The 23554-nt window shown below is 31.9% G+C and overlaps 3 protein-coding genes and 3 non-coding genes across 6 annotated transcripts in view; 2 read left to right on the top strand and 4 right to left on the bottom strand.

Annotated features, from left to right (window-relative positions):
- Positions 1–7911, top strand: part of LOC126828690 (constitutive coactivator of PPAR-gamma-like protein 1) — a 28653-nt gene extending 20742 nt beyond the window's left edge. The window contains exon 16 of the mRNA XM_050558615.2: positions 38–7911. Coding sequence (XP_050414572.1) covers positions 38–221 — 184 coding nt within the window. The 3' untranslated portion in view covers positions 222–7911. The remainder of the gene's footprint in view (positions 1–37) is intronic.
- Positions 7912–9258: 1347 nt separating this feature from the next.
- On the bottom strand, positions 9259–14916 carry LOC126828691 (EEF1A lysine methyltransferase 2). The gene is made up of 6 exons (XM_050558616.1): positions 14781–14916; positions 13050–13115; positions 12213–12330; positions 11640–11747; positions 10980–11217; positions 9259–9601 (listed from the first exon to the last, which is right to left on the bottom strand). Exons 1-6 carry the CDS (start codon positions 14858–14860, stop codon positions 9507–9509), a joined length of 705 nt encoding a protein of 234 aa, XP_050414573.1. The 5' UTR covers positions 14861–14916; the 3' UTR covers positions 9259–9506.
- Positions 14904–21408, top strand: LOC126828692 (ras-related protein Rab-7a). Its single transcript, XM_050558617.1, has 5 exons — positions 14904–15020; positions 16369–16436; positions 17477–17603; positions 18406–18624; positions 18902–21408. Exons 2-5 carry the CDS (start codon positions 16384–16386, stop codon positions 19118–19120), a joined length of 618 nt encoding a protein of 205 aa, XP_050414574.1. The 5' UTR covers positions 14904–15020; positions 16369–16383; the 3' UTR covers positions 19121–21408.
- A 1165-nt stretch (positions 21409–22573) lies between these two features.
- Trnae-uuc (transfer RNA glutamic acid (anticodon UUC)) lies at positions 22574–22645 on the bottom strand. The gene has a single exon. It is a non-coding gene; the product is annotated as a tRNA-Glu (tRNA).
- Positions 22646–22791: 146 nt separating this feature from the next.
- Positions 22792–22863, bottom strand: Trnae-uuc (transfer RNA glutamic acid (anticodon UUC)). The gene has a single exon. It is a non-coding gene; the product is annotated as a tRNA-Glu (tRNA).
- A 300-nt stretch (positions 22864–23163) lies between these two features.
- Trnad-guc (transfer RNA aspartic acid (anticodon GUC)) lies at positions 23164–23235 on the bottom strand. The gene has a single exon. It is a non-coding gene; the product is annotated as a tRNA-Asp (tRNA).
- Between the last annotated feature and the right edge of the window lie 319 nt (positions 23236–23554).

Below are 23554 nucleotides of genomic sequence, written 5' to 3'. Positions count from 1 at the left end.
GAGCCTCTGGTATATTTAATGACCTGTTTTATTTTAGTGAGAATGGAGCAGCAGAAGATGAGGGAGCAGCAACTGAAGATATTGTTGGAATAACTGAGGATACAATTGGAGTTTTCTCAGATGCTGATGAGGCTACTGGAGCTATTAATAAATTTAGTTCTGAGGATACTTTTGACAAACCTGGAGAGGCAGCTGGAGCTCAATTTAATGACCTTGCTTAAATTTTTCTGATGAAGTCTCAAATCGACCAAAATTTCTTTCTTAATCATTTAATCAGATTCTATATTGGCTATCAACATTTTAGAAATATACAATTAAAAACGCTCAAATAAGCTATTCTATTATTCAATAAATTTAGTCAATGATACCCCCACCCCACCACATGAGCATTGACCAGGTCATATACTAACTAGGTAATTGATCAGACCTAGTCAATTTAGGCCCATTGTGTCCTCGATCCATATTGTACGATTTGATTTGTTTACTTGACGATAAGTGCATTAATAGAAGTTGATAGCCAGTAACACCTAAAATTCAGACAGAGACCTATGGTTGTTATGTTTATGATTGTTTTATTATTTATACACAAAATTCTGAGTCTCATGTTATGAGTCATAAGGGAACACAAACCCTTGAAAATTATCTTATTTCACAAATTGAAAAAAAAACCAACCCTCAAACCCTGAAGCTGTGTTAGTTTAGTAGAAAAGTGGTGTCTTAATAGCCCCTTTGTTTGTTGTTATACATGTAACTAGACAATTCATCCCAGCCAAATCTTACATCTTAGATTCTGAATAAAATGGCTTCCAGAAGAAAGGAGGATAACTCTTAATGTGTAGCTGTGAACAACACAACTAGTTTTCTATTTGTTGTCAAAGTGTTTCGAACACATACAATTTTTGACGACGGGCGACAAAGTGTGATATCTTGTTAATAATACAAAACAAAAGACGCTAAATGACCAAGGATATTAAATTGATCGAAGACATTTAATTATAAAAGTGCTCGATAAAAAAAAGTCATCCGTTGTTTTTAAGGGCATTATTTATATTGTATTGCTCGGTGAAAACAACTTTATATAAGTGCTACATAAACTAATGAAAGTGACATTAGTCTAGTGAAAACATTGCCGTTATATGCATTTACATTTAATATGTTGTCAGTGTTATGACATCATGTGTGTGGGCATCATGCCGTGCTATCAAGTTGTGATCCTTCATTTGGATGCCAAAGAAGAATTAAATGGTGAAGCCACCTGTCAACAATGAACTTATGTATGTATGAGGGAGAATGTATGCTTGATATATTTTTGACAGATTTTTTATTAAATGGTAAATAAAATGAGAAATGTATATTTTTGTACATTTCATATTTGTTTTTGTTATTATAACACCATCAAAAAATATTGGGCAGGTACACAGAAAGTGATGGAATGGTTTTGGGCAGCAAGTCTTGAATAAAAAAGGAAGAATTAAGAATTTCAATTTGTGTGGATCTATCGTCATTTATTTACTAACTTATCAGCATTTATTTTTAGAATCATTAACAAGTTTCTATGAGCAAGTATCATTTTTGTTGAAACATTGATCTGGCTTTGTAATTATTGTGTTCTAAGAGTTTCAGTAAGACTTAACATACTTTATGCATATAGTTATTCATTTATTTAAAAACAAAAAGATCATAGATATGATAGAGTAAAGTAGTTTAGTAATTAAGATTATTAATGAATGATAGAGATACATATATTTTTAAGCGGATTTAAAAGGAGAACTTTTGCCAGAGTGAATAAAACTAAACAGTTATGTAGAATTTATATCTCCAAAGTCACAATGTTTAGTACAAATATCCAAAGTTTGAATTGGAGATAATAGAAGCTCTTCTTTTAAAATCATTGGATATAGAGAATATTATAATTTGTAAAGATACTTGATTTATTGCCATCTTATCTACCAGTAATTGCTGTAATTGAAATGATCGGGTTTTGTAATTGACCCCGGTCAGTGCATAACTTTAATGACGAAGATAGCAGAATTGAAATGTTATGTTTCCAAATTCAAGGAGACAATATGTGATTGTATACATAATGAATAGATTCTACTGTGTTATATTAAAGAAAAAAGATATAAGTTTGAATTCTTGTAAAGAATTAAGGAAGGAAAGTAAAGAGTATAATTAAGAGAACAAAATCTATGTTAGGAAAAAAAACCCTCTTTATAATTTAAAGTTTGAAAGCATCTTTTAAAAAACTTTGCAAATATGAAATGCAACAAAAGGAATTGTAAGACGATAGGAAAAAACACAAAAAATCTGTAATAAGTGAAGGGAATTATGAAAAACTCTTTTTTTATGTGTAACTTCATCCTTGGGTTAAACAACCAAGTCGATAGGTGTGTTATAATTATTGAGAGAGGCCAAAGAATTCTTTAAAATAAGAACTTGTGCGTTACATCAAGGTAGATAAAAATATATAAATCACCAATGTATTTGGTTGATAACTTTCTAATGAACAAGTTCCACGTTGACTTTGTTCTGTAAGGATGCTTTGCAGTTTAAATACTGGCATATAAGACGTCGTTACTCTTTTCACAATTAGATTGACATGTTTATTATAATGAGTTGATATATATAATAATTAAATGTTTTAGTTCTAAACAATCTTTTTTTTCTTTTTTTTTTTGTGGTGATTAATTAATGTAATACTAATGAATGAAATAAGTAATTAATAAAATTGTTGGTATAGTATAGTTACGTCTTAAAAAGCAGTTTTGGGCTTTTTTGTGACTTGATAAAAATATTTAAAAAAAAAATGGTAAAAAAAAACTGAGGGAACTCAAAGGTCGAGTTACTATAAAGGTTTGATAAATGTTTTAAAAATTGATGAATTGAATTATTATTGATATTAAATTGTATAGTAAGTAAACTTATTTAGAAAAATTCACAGGTTTTATTCTTGAAGTTAAAGCTCATTGTTTACATTGATCAGTAATTTTTTAGAATTAAGTCCTGTTTATTTTCTCCCCAAATAAAACAATTATATCCTATTCATGGTTTTTTGATGTCATTAGTATGATTATATAACAAATAAGCGTAAATTTATAACTAGTTTATTATGATATTATAATTATTAAAAGATTAATATAAGTAAACTTTATGTTTAGAATGAAAAGATCTTAATCTTTCAAGTGTTAAATTATGATTTATGTTAAAGATAATTTTCAATTTATATTTTGTGCTTGGCTAAACAGTTTTAATTTAATTGAACTACGCCACATAGTGCACCAAAGGCATGATATTTCCCCATTCATATAACACTTGTATATCAAGGGGAAAATAGTTATTGAGAAATACAACATGAGCATGAATTTATTAGCCTTACTTTTGTGGTATGACGTAGGTTAAATTAAGTTTTAATAAAAAATTTATTTTGAAAGCATGATTTTTGACTTTGATTGGAAGGGTTGGTGCGATACCGGAAATATTCATTTAATGTTCTCATTGAGGTTTTTCAAAAATGAATAGAATATTTAGCAGATATATGAACAACCTTTGGTACTGAAATCGGATATGTTCTCTGTTATCAAACTATCTGGTCCGGTATTCTCTTAACCCCTTCAAAAATATGTAATGTCTTTTCTAATTGTGAGCATGATTTAATATTATTGTAATGATTATTACGATAAGTAAGTCTTTGTATAAGTTTTAAATGCCTTTATTAAAATGTCATGTATAAATATGTTTATGAAGACATGCAAAAATGCTTATCAAAAATGAAAATACTTTTCGAACAATCCAGTAGTTTTTAAGGATGTTTTCATTTTTGAAAAGCATTATTGGAAGTCAGATTCTGTATTTTTTGAGCACAAGGTTTCTAAATTGTGCATGCTAAAATGTCTTTATTAGATGATAAAAGCTTGAACCAAACGTTGATAATATTTCTTACTGGAAATAAATTTAAAGTGTCTCTGCTACACAAATGTGTTTAACATTTTGCCAAAATGCTAGTTCCTTGCACTGAACACAATAAAAGACACTGCACTTTCATTAGTAGCGCACAATATAGAGTTTAATTCCAGAATTATTAATATAAGGTTCAAACTCTGAACTGAGCTGATTTCTTTTAAAAAAAAAAAAGAGCATGAACTATTTTAGTTTTATCAATCTGGTTAGTCCATGTATATTATATTAGTAAGAACTTTTTTTCACCTTTATTTTGAATAATTGATGTAATTTGATTATCTATAAGAATACACTTGCATGTATACATTCTTGTTATTCTATGTATTTTATTGCTAACTATACGTTATTCTACGTTCCCTGTGCTCTGTGTGTCGTTAGATTTTTTACGAAATTCCTCAGTTCCAATCCAGTGTGATAGACAGTTCTACACATTTGGTCAGGATCAACACAGAACCTACCTACCTTTAGGTGAGGAGAATATTTTCTGGTTACTCAGAGAACATGGGAATGTAGAATGATTTCAAAAATTAGGTCAGTAATTAGGTTGAAATATATTTATTTGCTGCAGAGCATTGTTGTATTGAAAAATAGTTAAGTCATATTGTATTAAAGAACAATATTGGTGTTGGCCATTATCGCATATGTGATGGAACTGGTTAATCATGTTCCAAATATAATTTTAACACAGAGATCATTGCATAACAAAGATTTGAAGAACTGGAAGTGAGCAAAAAAATGGAAAACAAGAGTTATCCTTCTATATAACCGACTGAAGGAACAAGTGGTAACAGATACATGGCCGAATTTCTGCTCACTGATAATTTCTTGAAATCTTAGTTACACATCTATCGTAGCAATGATACCTGTGTTAAAATTATATTTGGAATGTATTTAACCAGTTCTATCACATATGTGATAATGACTGACAACAATATTGTCCTTTAAGTAATACTACTTGTAATCAGGTTACAACTTATAAGAAACTGGCTATAGACATTAAGATGATTTATATTAGATTATTATTAAATGGAATACCTCTGTATTTTATCCTTTAGGGTTCATTCCTTGTTTAGGAAAGTTAACAAATAATGAGAAAAAGAAATGTATACAGTCTATCTCTACTGGAATGGACTGACCTTTAATTAACAACACAATCTTTGATTATTTTATTACCTAAAATCTTTATATCAAATGTGTCTAATAGATCCTTCCTACCCCTTCACATGAGTTCTGCACTTGATCTCTAAAGGTCGCAAATATGTAAACTGTACTAGAAGTCAAATTGATATGTATCTAATGTTCAAGTCACTGATTGACAAATATATTTTTTGGACAATATCTATATTTTTCTTGGCTTGATCCAGACTAAAATTGATTGAATTAACATTCATTTAAGAAAATTAAATCATATCAATGTACATGTAGCTTGTTTTGACCATATCCTATACATCGTCTACAGTGGATACCGAATGTTAACAAATTGAATGGAATTGAACCATTTTGGACTGCTATTCCATTTAGATACTCAACGTTCACAATATTATGCTTCCAAGGAATTAAAACCTTTAAAATGACTAGACTTTCAGAAGCGATTTGTTTTTGATATAAAGAGTTTATATTTTAAGATAATGAAGAAAAGTGTTTGATTGGATATTTCCTTTAAATAAAATATTAACACTTTAATTGTTAGTAATGTTAATTGGTATGGCATGTATTTGATATATGTATTGTTTTATTTTACTAAGGCTGTAAGTGCACACTTTTTTGATTTTTCATTTATAAATATTTATTTCAAGAAGCAAAAATGTTTTAAGAAAGGCAAGGCAATGAAAATAATTTGGATTGTATTGTGAATGATATTTTCATTTGTAAAATGGATATCAAATTAATAACACTCTTAAAAAAGAGAGGGGTATTCACATGAGAATTGTTTCAAATTTATTTGTTTGATTAAGTTTGACATCTATATTATTATCAGTGTACATGTAGGTTTAATTTCAACAGTTTTACCTGGCATTGGCAGGTACGATCTAGATCTAATCGTGCTTGTCTTTCAAGGCTAGAGCACTATAAGGATGTTATTGAGAATTTTTAATAACCCAATTTATCTCTCGTGAACTCCCCAACAGTGGTTAGTTATATGCCACTGAGTAATTTTGTTAAACTCTCTCTATACTCATGTTTAGAATATTTAATGGTTTAGCCATCAGAAATTAGAAAAGTCTTTTTTTAACAAGCATTTTAACTTGGGGCAAATCTCATGTGAATTATCTACCCTTGTGTGCTGCTAAGGTTTATTATATTTTTTAGGTATTTGATGATTTTTCCTTGCTTTGTGTTATATTAGTCTAAAAGCCTCTATAACTTTGCTAATGTATATCTATGGTATGTAATCACATTATGATATTACTTGTCATGTTGACCAAAGTGCATTGCATCTTCTGGAATCAAAATTCATTTTTGACAAAAAATACAAATTTTTTGACAGTGAAATAGTCTGGATTTACTAACAGAATGAATCTACTAAAGACCAAAGATCTAACGGTTTTGGATGTGAATTTCGTGCATTCAGTTTCAAGTGCTTTATTTTATTGCAATCGGATTAAAACACAGATCCTATTTTGTTTCGTTTTTTATAGTTCAAAATTTCGTTTTACTTGTCTTTACGACTCTAGGAACTGGAAGAGTTGTTATATGACCCGCATTCTGGATGATGTGAGGGATTAGCCAATGAAACGGTCTGTTACGGCAAGTTTTTGGCGTGATGTGCAAGGAACTTTGGGTAAACCACTAGGAACGTTAATTCTGATTGATTAATCAATGTCTGACGTCGTATGATCAAAATCCACTTATATGACACCTGACGCGACCTTCAATTACAGCTGGTCAAATATTCATGTAGTGTAGGCCATCAGAAGTATAAAAAAAAAAACCGAGACAAAATGTAGATCTGTATTTTAATCAGATTTGATTTTATTGGAATGTTAATTAAACTTCACTCAGACTTTTTGGGCATTTTTAGTTTGTCTTTTTAAGACATACATTTAATTGGTGTCAAAAATACTTTAATAGTTGTCCTAAATGAAGCTTGACAATAATTAGAACAGTGGTCAAGCACAAGTTAACTCTTCGAGAAAAAAGTAATGGAAAATAAATCTGAATTTATCGAGTCATCAAATAGTAAATGCAGACATTTCATTGACTTATTCGAGACATCAAAATCATGAAGGAATATTTACCAGAAAAGACAGAATTATGAAAGGAAAACAGATCTATACCTTTGATATGGACTATTAAATGTCCAGGAATCGATACTAAATTAAATTTGAAAGATATTGTGCTTGAATCTATAAAGGTACACACAAATTTAAAAATTTTAAAACGATTTGATCTTTTTCTTTCTGGACAAATATTCCCCAATGTAGTTAATAATAAATTGTAATTCATTTAATCATGCACTTTGGTCCATTGGATTATTTCTTATGAATAATATCCAATTAGTTATGATTTTTAAATTAGTTAGATCCAATGTGTTAGGGATAATGGATAGTACCGTATATAGTGACGTCTTACAAATATATTAAACCTATATAAACTACATATATAAATATATTTATTCCACTGTTCGGTTTTTCTAAAAGGTTTTGTCTTTATAATATCTTTAATATGATGGTAAATTTAACACAGAAAAAAAATATTTACAGATATCTTTATTAAGATAAGAAAACATAGAGATATGATAATGTTCGTCTCTGTTCTTTATAATGTTAAATTTCTGTCATATATATTTTTTTCTGGTATAACTCCTACTGTATTATCAGTTCGGAAAGGTTTCAAGATTATAAAATCGGTAAATAATTACTACATGATGAAGTGGAAGGTTACGCCCAGGTTTTGAAGTAAACAGGAGTATGGTTTTGTCTGTTATTGAATAAATGTTGTTTTGTGGTGAAATATCTTTTGTTATTGTTTCTCATCTCAAGCCCTATGAATGACAAATGACACCATTATATGGAATACAAGTTACTTAAAAGGTTTATTTTTGGCGACATTTCGACAAGGGTTATCTCATCTTTTTCCATACTCCTCACAGTGTTTCGTTTGATTACAGCTAATCCCACTTAACACTGCTGTAATGGAAGCAAATTTCTGTTCCAAATTATGACTGGTCAATAGTTTGATTTACAACCAATAGCTAATTGCGAAACAATATCATTAGGCTTTAAACAGAGCTCCAAATTGGACCAATTAACCAGTGTATAGCAGAATATTGAAGAAAAACTATTTGCGTAAAAACATTGTTTCGGAATTTAATTTGCAGAAGAAAAAAGTTAATATTGAAAGCTAATTAACTCGCAATGATGTCATCCCTTGCCGGCCAAGCAAATATATTACTGACTAGGATGGATGGTTGTTAACATCATCAAACTGTTCATGATGACATTTACCTATTTCCTTTTTATTTTAATGGGTTGAATAAGTACAATGCATTAGTAGTTTTGCATTAATACAACAATCAGATTGATTAATACATTAGTTGAATAGACATTCTATATTAGTGACGGCCATTTATTTTCTATTCACGGCTGTGTCTATCATTACCTAATGACGTAATTAATCTTGTGTACCATAGAAGTCATCGTAATTATGGTAATAATAGCCATTATGTCAAAATTTCTTTAGCTACTGGTCAATATGGTCACTAGATTAATGAGCCGTTTATGTATTATTCTGATAATAGAATAGTCACCCCATCAAACAAGTTTTTGTGTGATGGTGATGACCCACTGGTTGAGCCCAACATGTTACCATTGGCTAATCTGCTCGAGCAGCCATACATGTTACTGGCTTCTGGTTTTTACCCCTTCTGCACCGACTGGGTAATGAAGACATGTATGCCATACAGTGTGCTATGATGGAAATTTTGCACGGACAGCAGTGCCACAGCCTACTATTATGTCAAATTTCAACTGTCAGGGTTCTTTCACATGCATGCCACTGCACATGACCTTAGAGTTTTTTGTCCCATCAGAATGATTAGACACTGTCCTTGGCAGAATCCATGCTTGAAAGTCCTGGGGAACTTTCTCGAACAAAACTGGGACTGAACCCCGGAACTCCTGGTTGGTGAGTCAGCCCCATACTCAATGAGCCACCACAGGTAGGTCCCAAATAGCGCTGATGCTGTATGACGATTTCACATTACTACAGAACTGTGAAACTGTCTTTCAGTTTTAAAAAGTTTCCCCAGAACTTGATTTGGTATCATTCGCGTTGAACAGATTATATAAATCAATTCAGTCCAGGGACAACTCATTTATTAAGTTTCTGTCAGATTAAATTGTAATGTTTTCAGTTTATATACATTTCTATAATCTTAGTGAGCTTTAACATTTAACTGAATTTGATGATGTCTTGATAGTGAAACTTCTTAATGGTAACCACTCTTGATATTGCAAATACACACTCAAGTTCATGTCCAAAAGTTTTTTTGACCGATGTTTTAAAAGATAGACAACAAATGTTTTTCTCACTATAGAAGTCTTTCATTAGGAAGGTTTTAAAACCAAGGATGTTACTTTATTTCCCACTTGTCCACCAAATTTAAATGTTGGGGTAGGTATATCTTTAAAAAAAATGAAATCTGAAATAAAAAATGAAAGTTACCTTTAAGTGTTACTGGAACAGGTATAATAATCTTGAAGAAATCTTTAGAAATTTTCCCAAAATATTACTTGTTAAAGATACCTTCCTGCATACAAACTGTGATTTGATGACATATTTGGAGTAAAAACATATTCAAACTAATTAATCTATCAAAAATTTGCTTCAAATCCCTCTCAAAACTTTGTATTCACAAGGAGATACCCCAAGCTACAAAAATACTATTTTTAGAAGCCATGTTTGTCACCTAACTTGATTGAGGGAAGGCCCATTTTTCAAAATGCATGTCATTACTTATTGTCCATTTACCATACATATTGAGGCCTTAGTAAATTCTTGAATTATTTTCTGCCAATGTAAATTCTTGAATTATTTTCTGCCAATGTAAATTCTTGAATTATTTTCTGCCAATATAAATTCTTGAATTACTTCTTTTTCCGCCGTTTAATTGCAGAGGGTAATACATTTACACCCCTCAGTGTTCCCAAAACCGCCTAACCATTCGATCAAGAAATAACAAACGTTCCCTAAGTCAAGCTGGCAGACAATAAGCCTTTGGGTTGCCAGATAGTGATACCCTGACAATTTTGCCCAGTGCTTGCCACATGTTTTTTTTTTTTTTTTCATATAATCCAGTATTTTTATAGTAAGATTTGGTGTCTATATATACTTTCCATATATAGACCAAATTTGCCATACTTTTATTGGGAATAACCACCTTATAAATATTTTCGTGAGAATGTATCTTTAATAACACCAATATGTGAACTATTTATTGACACAAACTATTGTTATATCTCATATTCCTATGGTTGATTGTTCTTACTTTTTCTACATCACCAAATACTGTATTTGAAATATCAGTCATCAAAATCAATCCTTTAAGAAATTCACGTTTACATTTACAAACATTTTTACAGAAAAGAAATGATTTAAATTATATACACAATGTTTATCTTGGTTTGATAGCAATATTTAAAGGGGTTGAGATCATAATGTCTGTCACTGAGTCAAGTGTTGTGGTTTCGATCCTAATATTGTACAGAGGGTCGCTACCTAACTTTGTGGGTTTTCTCTGGGTTTTTTCCCACTTCTAAAGACCTCTATGCGCAAGTTAATTATTAAAATAAAATTATACCATGTTAGTCCCAAAATGACCTAGTTTGTGATGAGTAAACGCTTAATCCATTTTCTCTCTCTTGTAACAGTTATTACATTTTTGAAAAACTCAATATCATTTTGATTGAACCATGATTTGCATATATCTTCCTCATGTTGAGTTTTCAAAGTTCTAAAGATTATTGAAAGCATAATCTTGGTCTCCCAGGTCGGTCATGTGTATGTATCTGCCAACTTACCTGATGCAAATATATCCAAGAGTTGTTCTTTTGTCCAATTACAAGATGTTATTACAAATATTCCCTCTGAATTTAACAGTTTGTGTACATTTTGAACATAGACATCTCTAGCCTTTGTATATTGTGTGTCCATCAAACTAATGGCATCAAATGTTCCTTTATCAACACATATCTGATATTTCTTCTTTAAAGCTGTATTATTGGTTTCTGTTGTAATAGGCTGAGCCATGTCTGCTACCTGTAAGTCAAAATTAAATTAATTCCAAAGTTATTCTGTTGGCATAAACAGGCATGCTAGGTTTTTAACAATGTCAGCAAAATATTTCTTCTTTTTCTGCATAGAATTTCAGGCAATTATTGTGGCATTCAAACTTTTGTCTCTGTTGAAACATGTTAGTGGCTCCAATATATGTTTGTTTGAGAGGTAACTCTAATGTCATGTTATTGAATTAAGACAAATATGTCACAATTACAATGAAATAACATGTTAATGAGAAAGTTCCTTTGTCATTTAATAGGAAGTTGGCAATGATGTAGGCAAAACATTTTACTGTCAACAATGATATTTTAATTACCAACAGCATTTTCCACAATAATTCGTACCTGTTAATTTAGTTAAATGAAGAGATTTGCAGGGAAGCTGTGGGTATCAGTACTTACATGATAATTAATAGAACCAATTTTTTCCGAATCTGCTATATTTTTAGCCAGCTGAATAGCTGAGGGTGAATAATCTAGTCCAGTTAAATCTGTAAAGCCACACTTTGCCTGCAATGAAAATGTCTTCAATGTTTTACAAAGGTCCAGTATGAAAAGCTGTCTGGTATTCGACTTCTGAAGTCAACTTATATCAGATAGACCCATGTTTTTCTACAACTATAAATGCAACATGTATAATAACAGGACATTATCAGGATCCCAATTAATGATTTTTCTAGTCACATACTTTTATGTCTAGTGGAGTTTGGACATTTCCTTTGAAAATCTATAGAAACAGGACTATATGTATTCTTTTCACTTGTTCCTTGCATTTACGGAATAATGTTTTTGTATAGAAATTAGATTGATAGGTAGTTTTTTCAACCCAAAAATTTCAATGTTAAAAGGTCCCAATTAGAGCTCTATTGTTGGAGGGTGTGTGTGGGGGGGGGGGACAAAAAATTGACTACAAAATAGTAAATATGCTAATGTTTTGATGTCTGTTCCTTTCTATATATATATATATACACCTACCAGTTCTATCAACATAACACCATTACCAGTACCTATATCTAATATAGAATCTCTTATATTTATATCATCTTGTCTATCTAACCAACGTATTATTCTATCTTGACTATCTTCTCCAAACCTGAAAAATACCATGGACATTAACAGTCTAAACAACACTCCTATATGACCAATGTTATCAGTGACCATACTAGGTAAGAACAGGAGTTGTATAAAAATAGCAGTATCAATGCATTTGCCATGGCCGCTCCTCCTTAATTTTGACCTGTCCAAAAATATATTTCTTACCATGAATACCAAATAAATGACATAATCATTGGGTTCACTGGAGATCGGCCAAGGCCTGGTAACAACTGACAATTCCACTACATGACCGACACATTATCCAACAACATCTGCAGGAGCGCATGCTGCTAGCTTTCCGTACTGCTGCTACTGTGAGGGGTCTAAGTGTGTTCATCGGTTCTGACACTGTTCATTGTCGACTACGCTCTGCACGGTTGCGTGCCAGACAGCCTTCCTTTGAACCAATTTTATTCTGACCTAACCCTGTTACTGACTTTTGATTTCACCCCTTGTGCTAACATTTCCCTGTAAAGTAAAGTTTTTATAGTCTTTGTGGGTTGTTTTTAACTTTGTTGTGTTGGTAAATGTCCTGTCTGCAAGCATGCCAAAAATCATATTTCAGCTGCATTATAGGTATCCAGCACAGTCAGTCAAATCATTGGTGTGTTTTCATTGTGTATATATACAATGTACATGTACTTAAAATGAGCAGTTTTGAACACTGAGATAGCATAAACAATAATCACATGATAAAAGTTATCAAAGATAACTCACCATATTTCTCCTACATCACCTATCTCTTTATAATTCTTCAGTTCTCTTTCATATGCATTGTCCCAACTGAAATTACAACAATAAGGTCAATTGGGAAAAAAAGTGTTATGTTTATCTCGTAATTTAAAGGTCACCAAACAATTACATAACACTGATTTACCGGGTGGCTAGGCCTACGTGAATATTGAAATAAATGTGAATGGTAATACACTGCATGGAATCAGCACAGTCATTTTATGCTCTAATTAATATCATTTTTTAATTTTATGCTTCCATTAAAATCAAAGATTAATTCCATGCTCTCATTGATATCATTTTTTTAATTTTATGCTTCCATTAAAATCAATGATTAATTCCATGCTCTCATAAATATCATTCATTATTTTCATCATGCCCTCATTCATATGATTCATTAATTTCACACTCTCATTAATTCTGATATGCGCGAATATTGAAAGGAACCGAAATCTCTGGGAGCTAAATCGCTAATATTTGGGACCTAGAAATTGACTGAAATGGGTCGCACCGCATATAATAATGTAATCTGATTGTATATAAACTGATACATTCAATTGTTTCCGTTTTGACTCTTAATTTCAAATCAGTTATGTCCAACGAAATACGACCTAGTGTGTCTCAACCCTATAGCAGTTTCTAGCGTCTGGTTATTCCAGTCTATTGAGCAGGTTCTCCTGTTGAATATGTCTAGCCTCGTTCTTTCTGGTCACTTGTTGCAAATGACGCTAAAACGCACTATGGTACACGATTCGTGTACCAATGGTAAAATGTTTATTTTGTCTTAAATATTGGATATCAGAAGCCTGTCTTTTCCTGGTAAGATCATGAATGTTGATTTGAATTGACAAATAGTTTGTATTTTCAATGTGTATGACTTTGGTTGACATTGAGTTAGAGACTTAGCTACTTTAAGTCTCATGAAAATCAGATAAAAATTTTGACACCTATAGAGTCCACAACCTTGGTATTACATACATTTACACATTGTGTATGGAAAGCGGCCTTTTTGTCCTGCAGTTTCGGTCAGCTTTTCACAAAATTCTAACTCAACCATTATTATGGTGTAGTAGCGGTGATACATTTAAACGGTTCTTAAAATCGGATAAAAATTGTGACCCCTAGAGTGATTATTTGTACAATCTTGGACCATAATCCATTAAGTTACAGTCCAATACATGCCAATTTTGAAAGGAACCGAGATCTTTAGGAAATAAGTTTCGTCAAAAGCGGATAAAAATTGTGACCCGTAAAGTGTCCACAAAGAAATTATGGACGGACGGACGGACGTCCGGACAGGGGCGACGACAATATATGTCATAATGTTTGCCAATTTCATGCTGATTATCTCGTAATTATGACATAAGCAGAAGACCATTTACTAGTAGTAGTAGGTAAGATTTTTTTTGCGTAATCCGGATAGGCTATAGAAAACTGACAAGACTATATCAGTGTCCGCCTATTTTTCTAATTCCTACATTTCCCTTTCAGACATTCTGCATTATGCCACAGCCCGTATCCGTCTTTTGAGATTGACAATTACTGTTAACTGACTAACTATCATTCATTCACGTGAGTCGTGACAGATTTATCTTTATATTTTCACTGAGCACGTGCTTATTTATATAATCTGATTAAAATAGAGCTTATGTCTCTAAGATTTCTGTTGTTACTCCGTGTTTCGCAAGCATTCTTATAACATCTCGGTTCCCTTACTATTTTTTAGTTCCTAATTCCGAAGAGCTGAAATCGCGACCATCGTCTTGAATTAATATATCTTCTTTGCTTGAAGACATTGTATTAACAGAAAAAAAAAATCGAAAGTAGATTGATCCGGAAGTGTTAAATTTAGCAGAGGAAGGTGACGTCAGATATCACGGGACATCGCCATATTGTCAAAGAGGGAGTACACAGAAGTCGAAAAATAAGAATAATTTCAATTGATTTGACAAAGAGGTAAGTATAACAATGCTCTGTGTTATCAGATAGATAGTATTGCATATTTTAATCGTTCTCCTCTCAGTTTAATGTCACGCCAGTTATTGTATATGCCCAACTTTGTGCGGTTCGTCTTGGGGAAATTTCAAGCCAAGATTTTGTTAAAATAAATTGACATTTTTCGATTTGTTTATTATTATGGCGATTTGTTGTGGAAAATCATATCATCCTCTTATTTCATATTCATTGTCTTGTCATTGTGTCAAATTCGCAATTATTTATCAACATGCAATTTAACATTTTGATTTTGTAGAGGATTGTAGACTTCATCATTAACATTAGGCCTAGGCCTAGAATAAAAATCTATTTTTATCTCTTACTCCTAGTCTTACCTTGTCCTTAGTGAAGTTAGTTACTTGGCCAAGTATTGTCAGATCTAAATAAAAAAAACCCCACAAATCATACTTTTAAAGGCTATATTGATAATAGTGGTAACACTTTATTTTCAATAATAAAATTCAACCATGATTATGATAATATTAAGACCTGACCAGAGTTCAGATTAAATGAAATTGTCATTTCTGACTCTGTGTTGGTCATGCTTCACTTGATCAAATCAGCTGATTTTATCGGAGGCTAGATTTATGATAAAATAACCTGGTCTTGGTTGTTTTTCTCTCTTTGTAGGGGGAAAATATAAGCTTAAAAGCTCAAGTAGACTACAGCTTTGACTTTGTTGAACTTTCTTTTCTGTGGTCTGTATAAAGTAATCAATCGGCCTACAGTACAAATTCATTCTTGATAATAATACCATGTATCAAATGAAATCAACCCTGATTTGAGTCTGTATTGACATGATCATCCGTAGTTGACAGTCTGATCACATTTTATACCAAGAGAAAAACAAGAAAGAGGGATTGGGCATCACTCACAAACAAAAAAATAATTGTAATCCGTTTTTATTAATAGAATATTCCAAATAGTATTACAGTTATTAGACCCATCCAAATTATCTAAAACTCAGTTGGAATTCGATATAAGAGTAGGCCGTAGTGCCGCTGTCCGGGCAAAATTTCCCTCATAGCACACTGTATGGCTAAGTCCGTCTTCATTAGCCCAGTTCGGAGCAAAACAGTAGGACGTTAAACCCCATTTCATTTAAATTGAGAATTAAAACATATAACTCAGGGATCACTTGGCAGTTTGGCCAAGACAATAATGCCTCTTTGAAACCATGCCAACGAAAAAAAAAAACCCCTCAGTGACAATAATAAGCTTACAGATGCTGGGATTGTAAAGTAACAGTACCCTTTATATAGCCCCTCTTGGATATTTTTTTTATTTTTTGTATTCCGTTGTGTTTCAGGTTTATATAACTACAATGGCATCTAGAAAGAAGGTTTTATTGAAAGTTATCATTCTAGGAGATAGTGGGTATGTATATAGGTTATTACTAATCAATTTGTATATTACAAACTTTATAAGCTATTAATTGGTTCGTAAATAATAACAGCAAAAGAAAACATTCTCTACCTGTCCGTTTTTCTTTTGCGTCAACTCCATTTGTCCTTAGGATAACTGTACTTTCTAACAAAACTGTTTCCACTATAAAAAAATATGATGTGTTATACATTGTTCCTAGAGAACAGCCGAGTAGACATTTGTTCGTCAACGAGTTGATTTCAGAGAAAATTAAACATGCTGGACACGCATTAAAGGTATCAATAAAAGCACTGTAAAAAAAACAAATCTGTGCTGGACAAAATGATAGGCACTACAACAGTTGTGCCGGACAAAGCCTGAATTTGTGTCTGACATTTGTATTTTTTACCGGCGCCTTATTTCTATGCTTGATCATTTAATGTGTACATTTCAGTGTTATGATCAATGATCATCTTGAATCCGTCCATCATTGGTATTATTTCTGTTTCTAGATACCTTACAAAGATTATTTTATTGTTTTTGTCCCCAGCGAAGAACACAACTCTGTCTAGGTCAAATTATTTCACCCGTTTCACCTGTATCAGCTTGTATCAGGAAATTGGTGGATATATCCCAGGCACTGTCATTTTCCTTGACTCAATTACTGTCCGAGCTACTACCACTTCCACTACTAAATTTAATATAGTAGTAGACCGGCAAATATTTCTCTTCGTGGGGGCTGCCATTTGGTATCAAATATATCCAATGAAGTTTTTAATTGTTTGCTTTGGTAATAAATTTAAATAAATACATCTTGATAAAATCTGCATCTCTATATTTATAGTTACTGGTGTATCCAACCCCCTTCTTAATTCAACTATTTATTTGCTAAAATTCTAAAGTTTTATGATTTGGCCTCATGAAAATTTAGCATGACATCAAAACAAAGGTATTTGTATTTGGCAGTGAAAGTATTAAAGAGAAAGAGGCATAGTATACTGCCGAGTATAGTATACATACATGTCATTGCTTTAATTGTTTGTATATTTAAGTGTTGGAAAGACATCTCTAATGAATCAGTATGTAAATAAAAAGTTTAGCAACCAGTATAAAGCTACTATAGGAGCAGATTTTCTTACAAAAGAAGTTATGGTTGATGATAGATTAGTCACCATGCAGGTATTTATACATTGGCTTAATAATGTTTCTTCTGTTGGCAATAATTTAATAGAATTGACAATTTTACTAAAATTTTAGTGATATTGAGTCATTTAATAAACTAGCTGGAAAACCCTGACAGGATATGATTTTAAGTGCAATGCAGGCTTATTAACGTTACATGGCTGTTCTATCTTTAGTTTTGTAATTTATTGTAAAATTGAAGGTCCAATATTAATATTGGGAAGCAATTAAAGCTGTCTTTATTTACGGGTGCAACATATCAAGGAGAATAATGCTGTGATTGTTACATGTAGCTGTCAATGCTGCAAATACAGAATGTCAAAAAATTATTATTCAACATTTTATAGGGCACAACTTCAGGACTAACTGCTCAAATGTGATTTACAAATTAAGGTAGACAAATAAAATAAACATGGTAACTACAGGTGTTTCATCTTTATTCCAATTAATGCCCATTCCCCATGAGCAATTTGTTGATGTGTTTTAGCCTCAGTGTACGGTTAACTATTAACTAACTAAATGATGCATATGATAATTGTTTTCAATGTTATTCATGCAATATTTATTTTTCAACATGACAGTTATAATTAATGCCAAGGTTATGTGAATTATTACTTTACCCAGTAAGGAGATATACTAGTCATTGTTAATAGCCTGAAATCAGTATTAAATTTATCATTGATGAACATTTCTAGGCGTTAATGATATTGTTAAATTTGAAATCGCTTCATACAACATCAGTTAACGTAAGAGTGAAAATATAGCCCTAATTGTACTGTATGTCTTTTCTAAATTTCAGATATGGGATACAGCTGGTCAAGAAAGGTTTCAAAGCTTGGGTGTGGCTTTTTATAGAGGAGCTGATTGTTGTGTTTTAGTATTTGATGTTACCATGCCCAACACATTTAAATCTTTGGATAGTTGGAGGGATGAATTTCTTATTCAAGCGAGTCCTAGAGATCCAGAAAATTTTCCATTTGTTGTGATAGGAAATAAAATTGATTTAGAAAATAGAGCAGTAAGTATATTTAATTTGATTAGATACTAGACACATGTATGACCATGCCCTAGATGTCTCCCGTATTAAGAATATTTTTGAGCATAATTCTGTCTTGATTTCGTTTAGTTTTATACTTTTGGTGGCTTGCAAACTTTTGGTGGTAAATAATTAAAATAAACAAGATTTAAACAAGTTTGGAGCCACCACAGACTCCAACTGAAAACAATTTTATTTGTTTTGTTTTTTTTTGTGTTGTCACCGCTTTAATTTGACCTGGAATTCTTTCTTCTTCCAGGTTTCAGCAAAACGATCCCAAAGTTGGTGTCACAGTAAAGGAGATATACCTTACTTCGAAACCAGTGCAAAGGAGGCTATAAATGTAGAACAGGCTTTTCAAACAGTCGCGAAAAATGCTCTGGCACAAGAAACTGATGTTGAGCTGTACAATGAATTTCCTGATCAAATCAAACTATCCGGCGATCAGAACAAAGCTAAAGATGGATGTGCATGTTAATATCACATTTAATTCAAATACTAATGTGATAACTAAAAAATACTGAGAGACAGTTTATAAACTTTTGTTGATATACATTTGTAAATACAAACATGTTGAATGATAGACAAGTATGCGGTCGACTTGATGCAGCGATAACGATTATTTTAATTTTGTCATGATGCTTTCATAACATCACTTTCAGAGGGAAGAGTGTCTAGAATTGAAATACTGATTAGAGTTAATGTCTGCCGTTAATATGCAGGTGGGTTCGATTACTAGATAGCGATGAATAAATAGAAATCGCATGACATATGATAATTCTTTGTTATAACAGGGTACCAGTGACAAAAAGATAAGGTGCTTGTCAGAGTAGTGCTTTATTTATATTAAGATAGAATTTATTTGCAGAAATTTCTATGCCTAATGTACATATCGATCTAGTTCTGAATTGGAAAGTTAGATGGATTTTAGATACAAGTCAGTCTCCCGATTAACCATTACATAAAAGCTATTATACCTGAAAGTGGTGATATGACAGTTTTTATTTCAAAATTGACTAGCCTCTGGGTTTAATTTCGATACATCGTGGTAAAATGCTACCATATAATTTATATAATTTGACAGTGGTTGGAACAGTTATCTTAATGAGCAATGAATGTATGGATATCGAAGAGAATTTTGTTTTTAATGAATTAAAATGCTAGTAATGATATAAAACTCTGGTACATGACGTCTAAAATATATCCACTCACAGAGATTTTAATATATTGTCAATACATTGATCATAGCTTACAATTACCAAAAAATTTAATGTTTCGGAACTGAACTGAGAGCTGCCGATTGTCATTTACAGTTCTTGGAAAATATCTGATTTTTGACAGCTGAATCCACGCTACATTGTACTCAAACTTAATATTTGATTAAGAAAAAGAAATATCAATGGTAGATAATCTCAAGGCTTGGATTCACTCAGATTAAGAAGGCCTGTCAAAGATTATGATGATAAAGACTTTAATTGTGATTCTACATCTTGAGAATGTTTCATAGTATTTTATTTTAACCATTTATATAATACCAAATTTAAATGGTTTAGAACTTATTCTGTCAAAATCAATATAAATGGGTGAGGTAAGTTTTCAATTTTATCATTATTAAGAATTAACTGGACTAAATACATAATTTTAGGTATTTTGTACAATTTGTTAATAATTCTTTGCTTGTGAATGTTTGTAGGCAAACAATTTTTTCGTTTAATTAAGGGTCTGTTGATTATAATAGGTGTGAATATATTCATTGTTATTTTGTATATCAACATTATGAGGGATTGGGCTGTGTCCAGTTGTATTTAATGTCCAATTTGAATTCCAATAATAAACTTGATAAATGTAGTCAGTTTGTAAAAAAATATGTTTTATAGTTCTATAAACCATTGAACACAGTCCAAATTTATCGAAGATTCATTCCAGAAGGAAGTCATGCTTTTTTCTTTGATATGGTGGGATAATAGTCTTTTTTGAAACTCAAAATATTTACTTCATCAAAATTTGTTTCCAGTTGCTTGTAAGTACACACATGGTGAACTTTCATTTGTTAAAACAGACAGTGTTTGAAAAGCAAGAATTATTTGTCGGAAACAACAATTTTTGGCTATTGGTTTAATTACAAATGTTCTCAGTCTGTGAATGGATTACACCAAAATAAGAGTATAAATTGTAACAGAAATCCATCTTAAAACTTATACTTGTTAAAGCATTTAATTACACTTTTTTTGTAAAATGAGTTCTAAAAAAGAATCCAAAGACTTTTTTCTGGAACTGACCATGAATGTTTCATTGTGTTTTTGTTTCTTCAAGATTTAAGTATGAAAGAAACCAAATCAAAATAATTGTCTTTTATTATTTGATATGTTGTTGCTAAGAAAGATTGTGATTCTGGTCAAAACGTAAATTTACTCAAGATATCCAATTCAGAGACCATTACTTTTGATTTGGTTTTGAAAATTCGATGGACATATACATATTGAATTATTTTAAAGATTTTTTTTTCAGTCATAGTGTTATTAAGTGTACATGTAGAAGTCTATATGGGTTCTTTGTATAAATTGTATTGTATTTATATATAAAATTCCTTGTTTTCTTCACTAGCACAGAAATATATGTGAACTGTTTTAGGGCAGTGAACACTTGTATTATAAGGCAAGCATAAATTTATTCTAGTTCTTTTAGAATATAACATTATATAATATCATGCTTGCCTATCTACTAAAAAGGTCATGAACTCTAATAAAGTCAGTAATTAAAGTAGAATTGTATTTTTTTATACCCACATGCCAGAGGTTTTTTTAGATTTAGTTATGGAAACGTGCATCAGTACAGTAACTGCAGTGTTCCATAGAAGTGTGTCCTGTGTATTTCTAGTCCAATTATTAAAGGACCTAAGTCCGTAACTCAAGATCCTCCAAAATCTTCGACATCGAAAACACGAATTATTGGTCAATTTAAATCAACATTGATGATGTGAACTTACCGGGAAAAGATGAGCTTCTGATATCCGATATTTAAGATAAAATAATTTTTTTAACATTGGTACACGAATCGTGTACCATAATGCGCTTCAGCCCCAGTTGTATTGAGAGACTCGGGGGACGAGGCTAGACACATTGCACCAAATCAAATGGAGTTATGTAGACTAGAATAACTAGATGCTAGAAATTTGCACTCGATTGAGATTGCTGACTTATTTCGCCGAACATAACTGATTTGAAATTGGAGTAAAAACGGAAACCATTAAATGTAAATCAGTTTATATACATTCATATTACAGTATTATATATATGCGTTGCGACCCACTTTTGTGAATTTCTAGGTCCCAAATGTTAGCGATTTAGCTCCTTTAACTGTCAATCTGATTGGAAAACAAAAAACAAAACAAAAACTGCCATGCCAGATCATCATGTTCCAGTTGGATTTTCTACTAACTGGTGAATATAATGCATAAAACCATGTAAATTAACGAACGCGGGCAAGTTTACGTGTAAATTATTTATTAATTATAATAAAAACGAGACGCACTGAAATTCTCAGTAACTCACACTGCACAGGCGTGAATTATTTGGAGAAAAAAAAACACACATTGTTTTTTTTGTGAGTAACACGTAAATTACCCATTACACCGGTGCGATATTTTATAACCCATGCTTTAATACACAACGCAACGGTTATTCATGGCGCCATGGCGGTGTTTGTAAAGCGTGATTATCTCGACCGTCGAGGGTCATCAGATCGAGGCTTCAGTAAAATATAGGTCATATTATTTATAAATACACTGTATTGGTGAATTCATAAAGAAGTATGTTAAAATACAATCTATTATAGATTTTAACCTAATTAATATCAGGGCAGTTAATTAATAATAAGCATATATATAATGTCCAAGCTGGTTTAAAAAAAAAAAACGCGCATAAAAACATTGTTCCGATACCGGGAGTCGAACCCGGGCCGCCTGGGTGAAAGCCAGGAATCCTAACCGCTAGACCATATCGGAGCGTATAAGATGCTACAATATTATTCATTATAACACAAATATCATTATCGGCTTGATATTTGTTTCTCAAAAGTTTGTGGATATCTGAATTACTGACGTTGAGTTGAGAATTTAAAATAATATTTATAATAATGCAAAAACAATTGTTCCGATACCGGGAGTCGAACCCGGGCCGCCTGGGTGAAAGCCAGGAATCCTAACCGCTAGACCATATCGGAGACACCCAAAATGAAAGTTTTCTAGAACTAGGCCTAATACATTGGAATATACAAATTAGTGGCGTGCACACAACCAAAGATCATTGATAATTTGATGTAATAAATTGGAAGGAACTCATTCTTGGTTGACTGAGTTTTCTGACCTAAATTACAGACTACTGAGACTATGATGGCACGTAATGCATAAAAGTTGACCTAAATCTTTCTCTACGCATATAGAACATAAATAGTACTGATCATTTCAGTTACTATTTAGAAGAAAAATAAAAATATTTTTTATAAAAAGATAGCCTCTCGGCCCTCCCCGACGGGGAATTGAACCCCGGTCTCCCGCGTGACAGGCGGGGATACTTACCACTATACTATCGAGGAGATACTTAATACAGAAAATAATACCACTTCATTCTTCTCACTTACTAAGTTTTATTTAGTTCGTTGTACAAATAACCTGCGGAAAAAAATTAATAGTTTTAATAATTTGTCAGCAACATATCTTCTCTGGAATTTACAGTACAACATGAACACTCATTATATCTGGCAGATTACATAGTTCTCCGTGTCATGTGACTAACATACGGCAGGTTTGATCAAAACTTGACTTCCTACTCTCCTCCTACAGTGAGTTAGCTACAGCTACACTACAGTACGATTACGAATCGATCTCGTCAACAAAATCATGTGTGGAGGCCGA

This window comes from Patella vulgata, chromosome 7, assembly GCF_932274485.2.
Source record: "Patella vulgata chromosome 7, xgPatVulg1.2, whole genome shotgun sequence".
Taxonomy (NCBI): domain Eukaryota; kingdom Metazoa; phylum Mollusca; class Gastropoda; family Patellidae; genus Patella; species Patella vulgata.
Note: the sequence above shows the minus strand (reverse complement) of the source record. Positions and strands in the feature narration are given on the sequence as shown.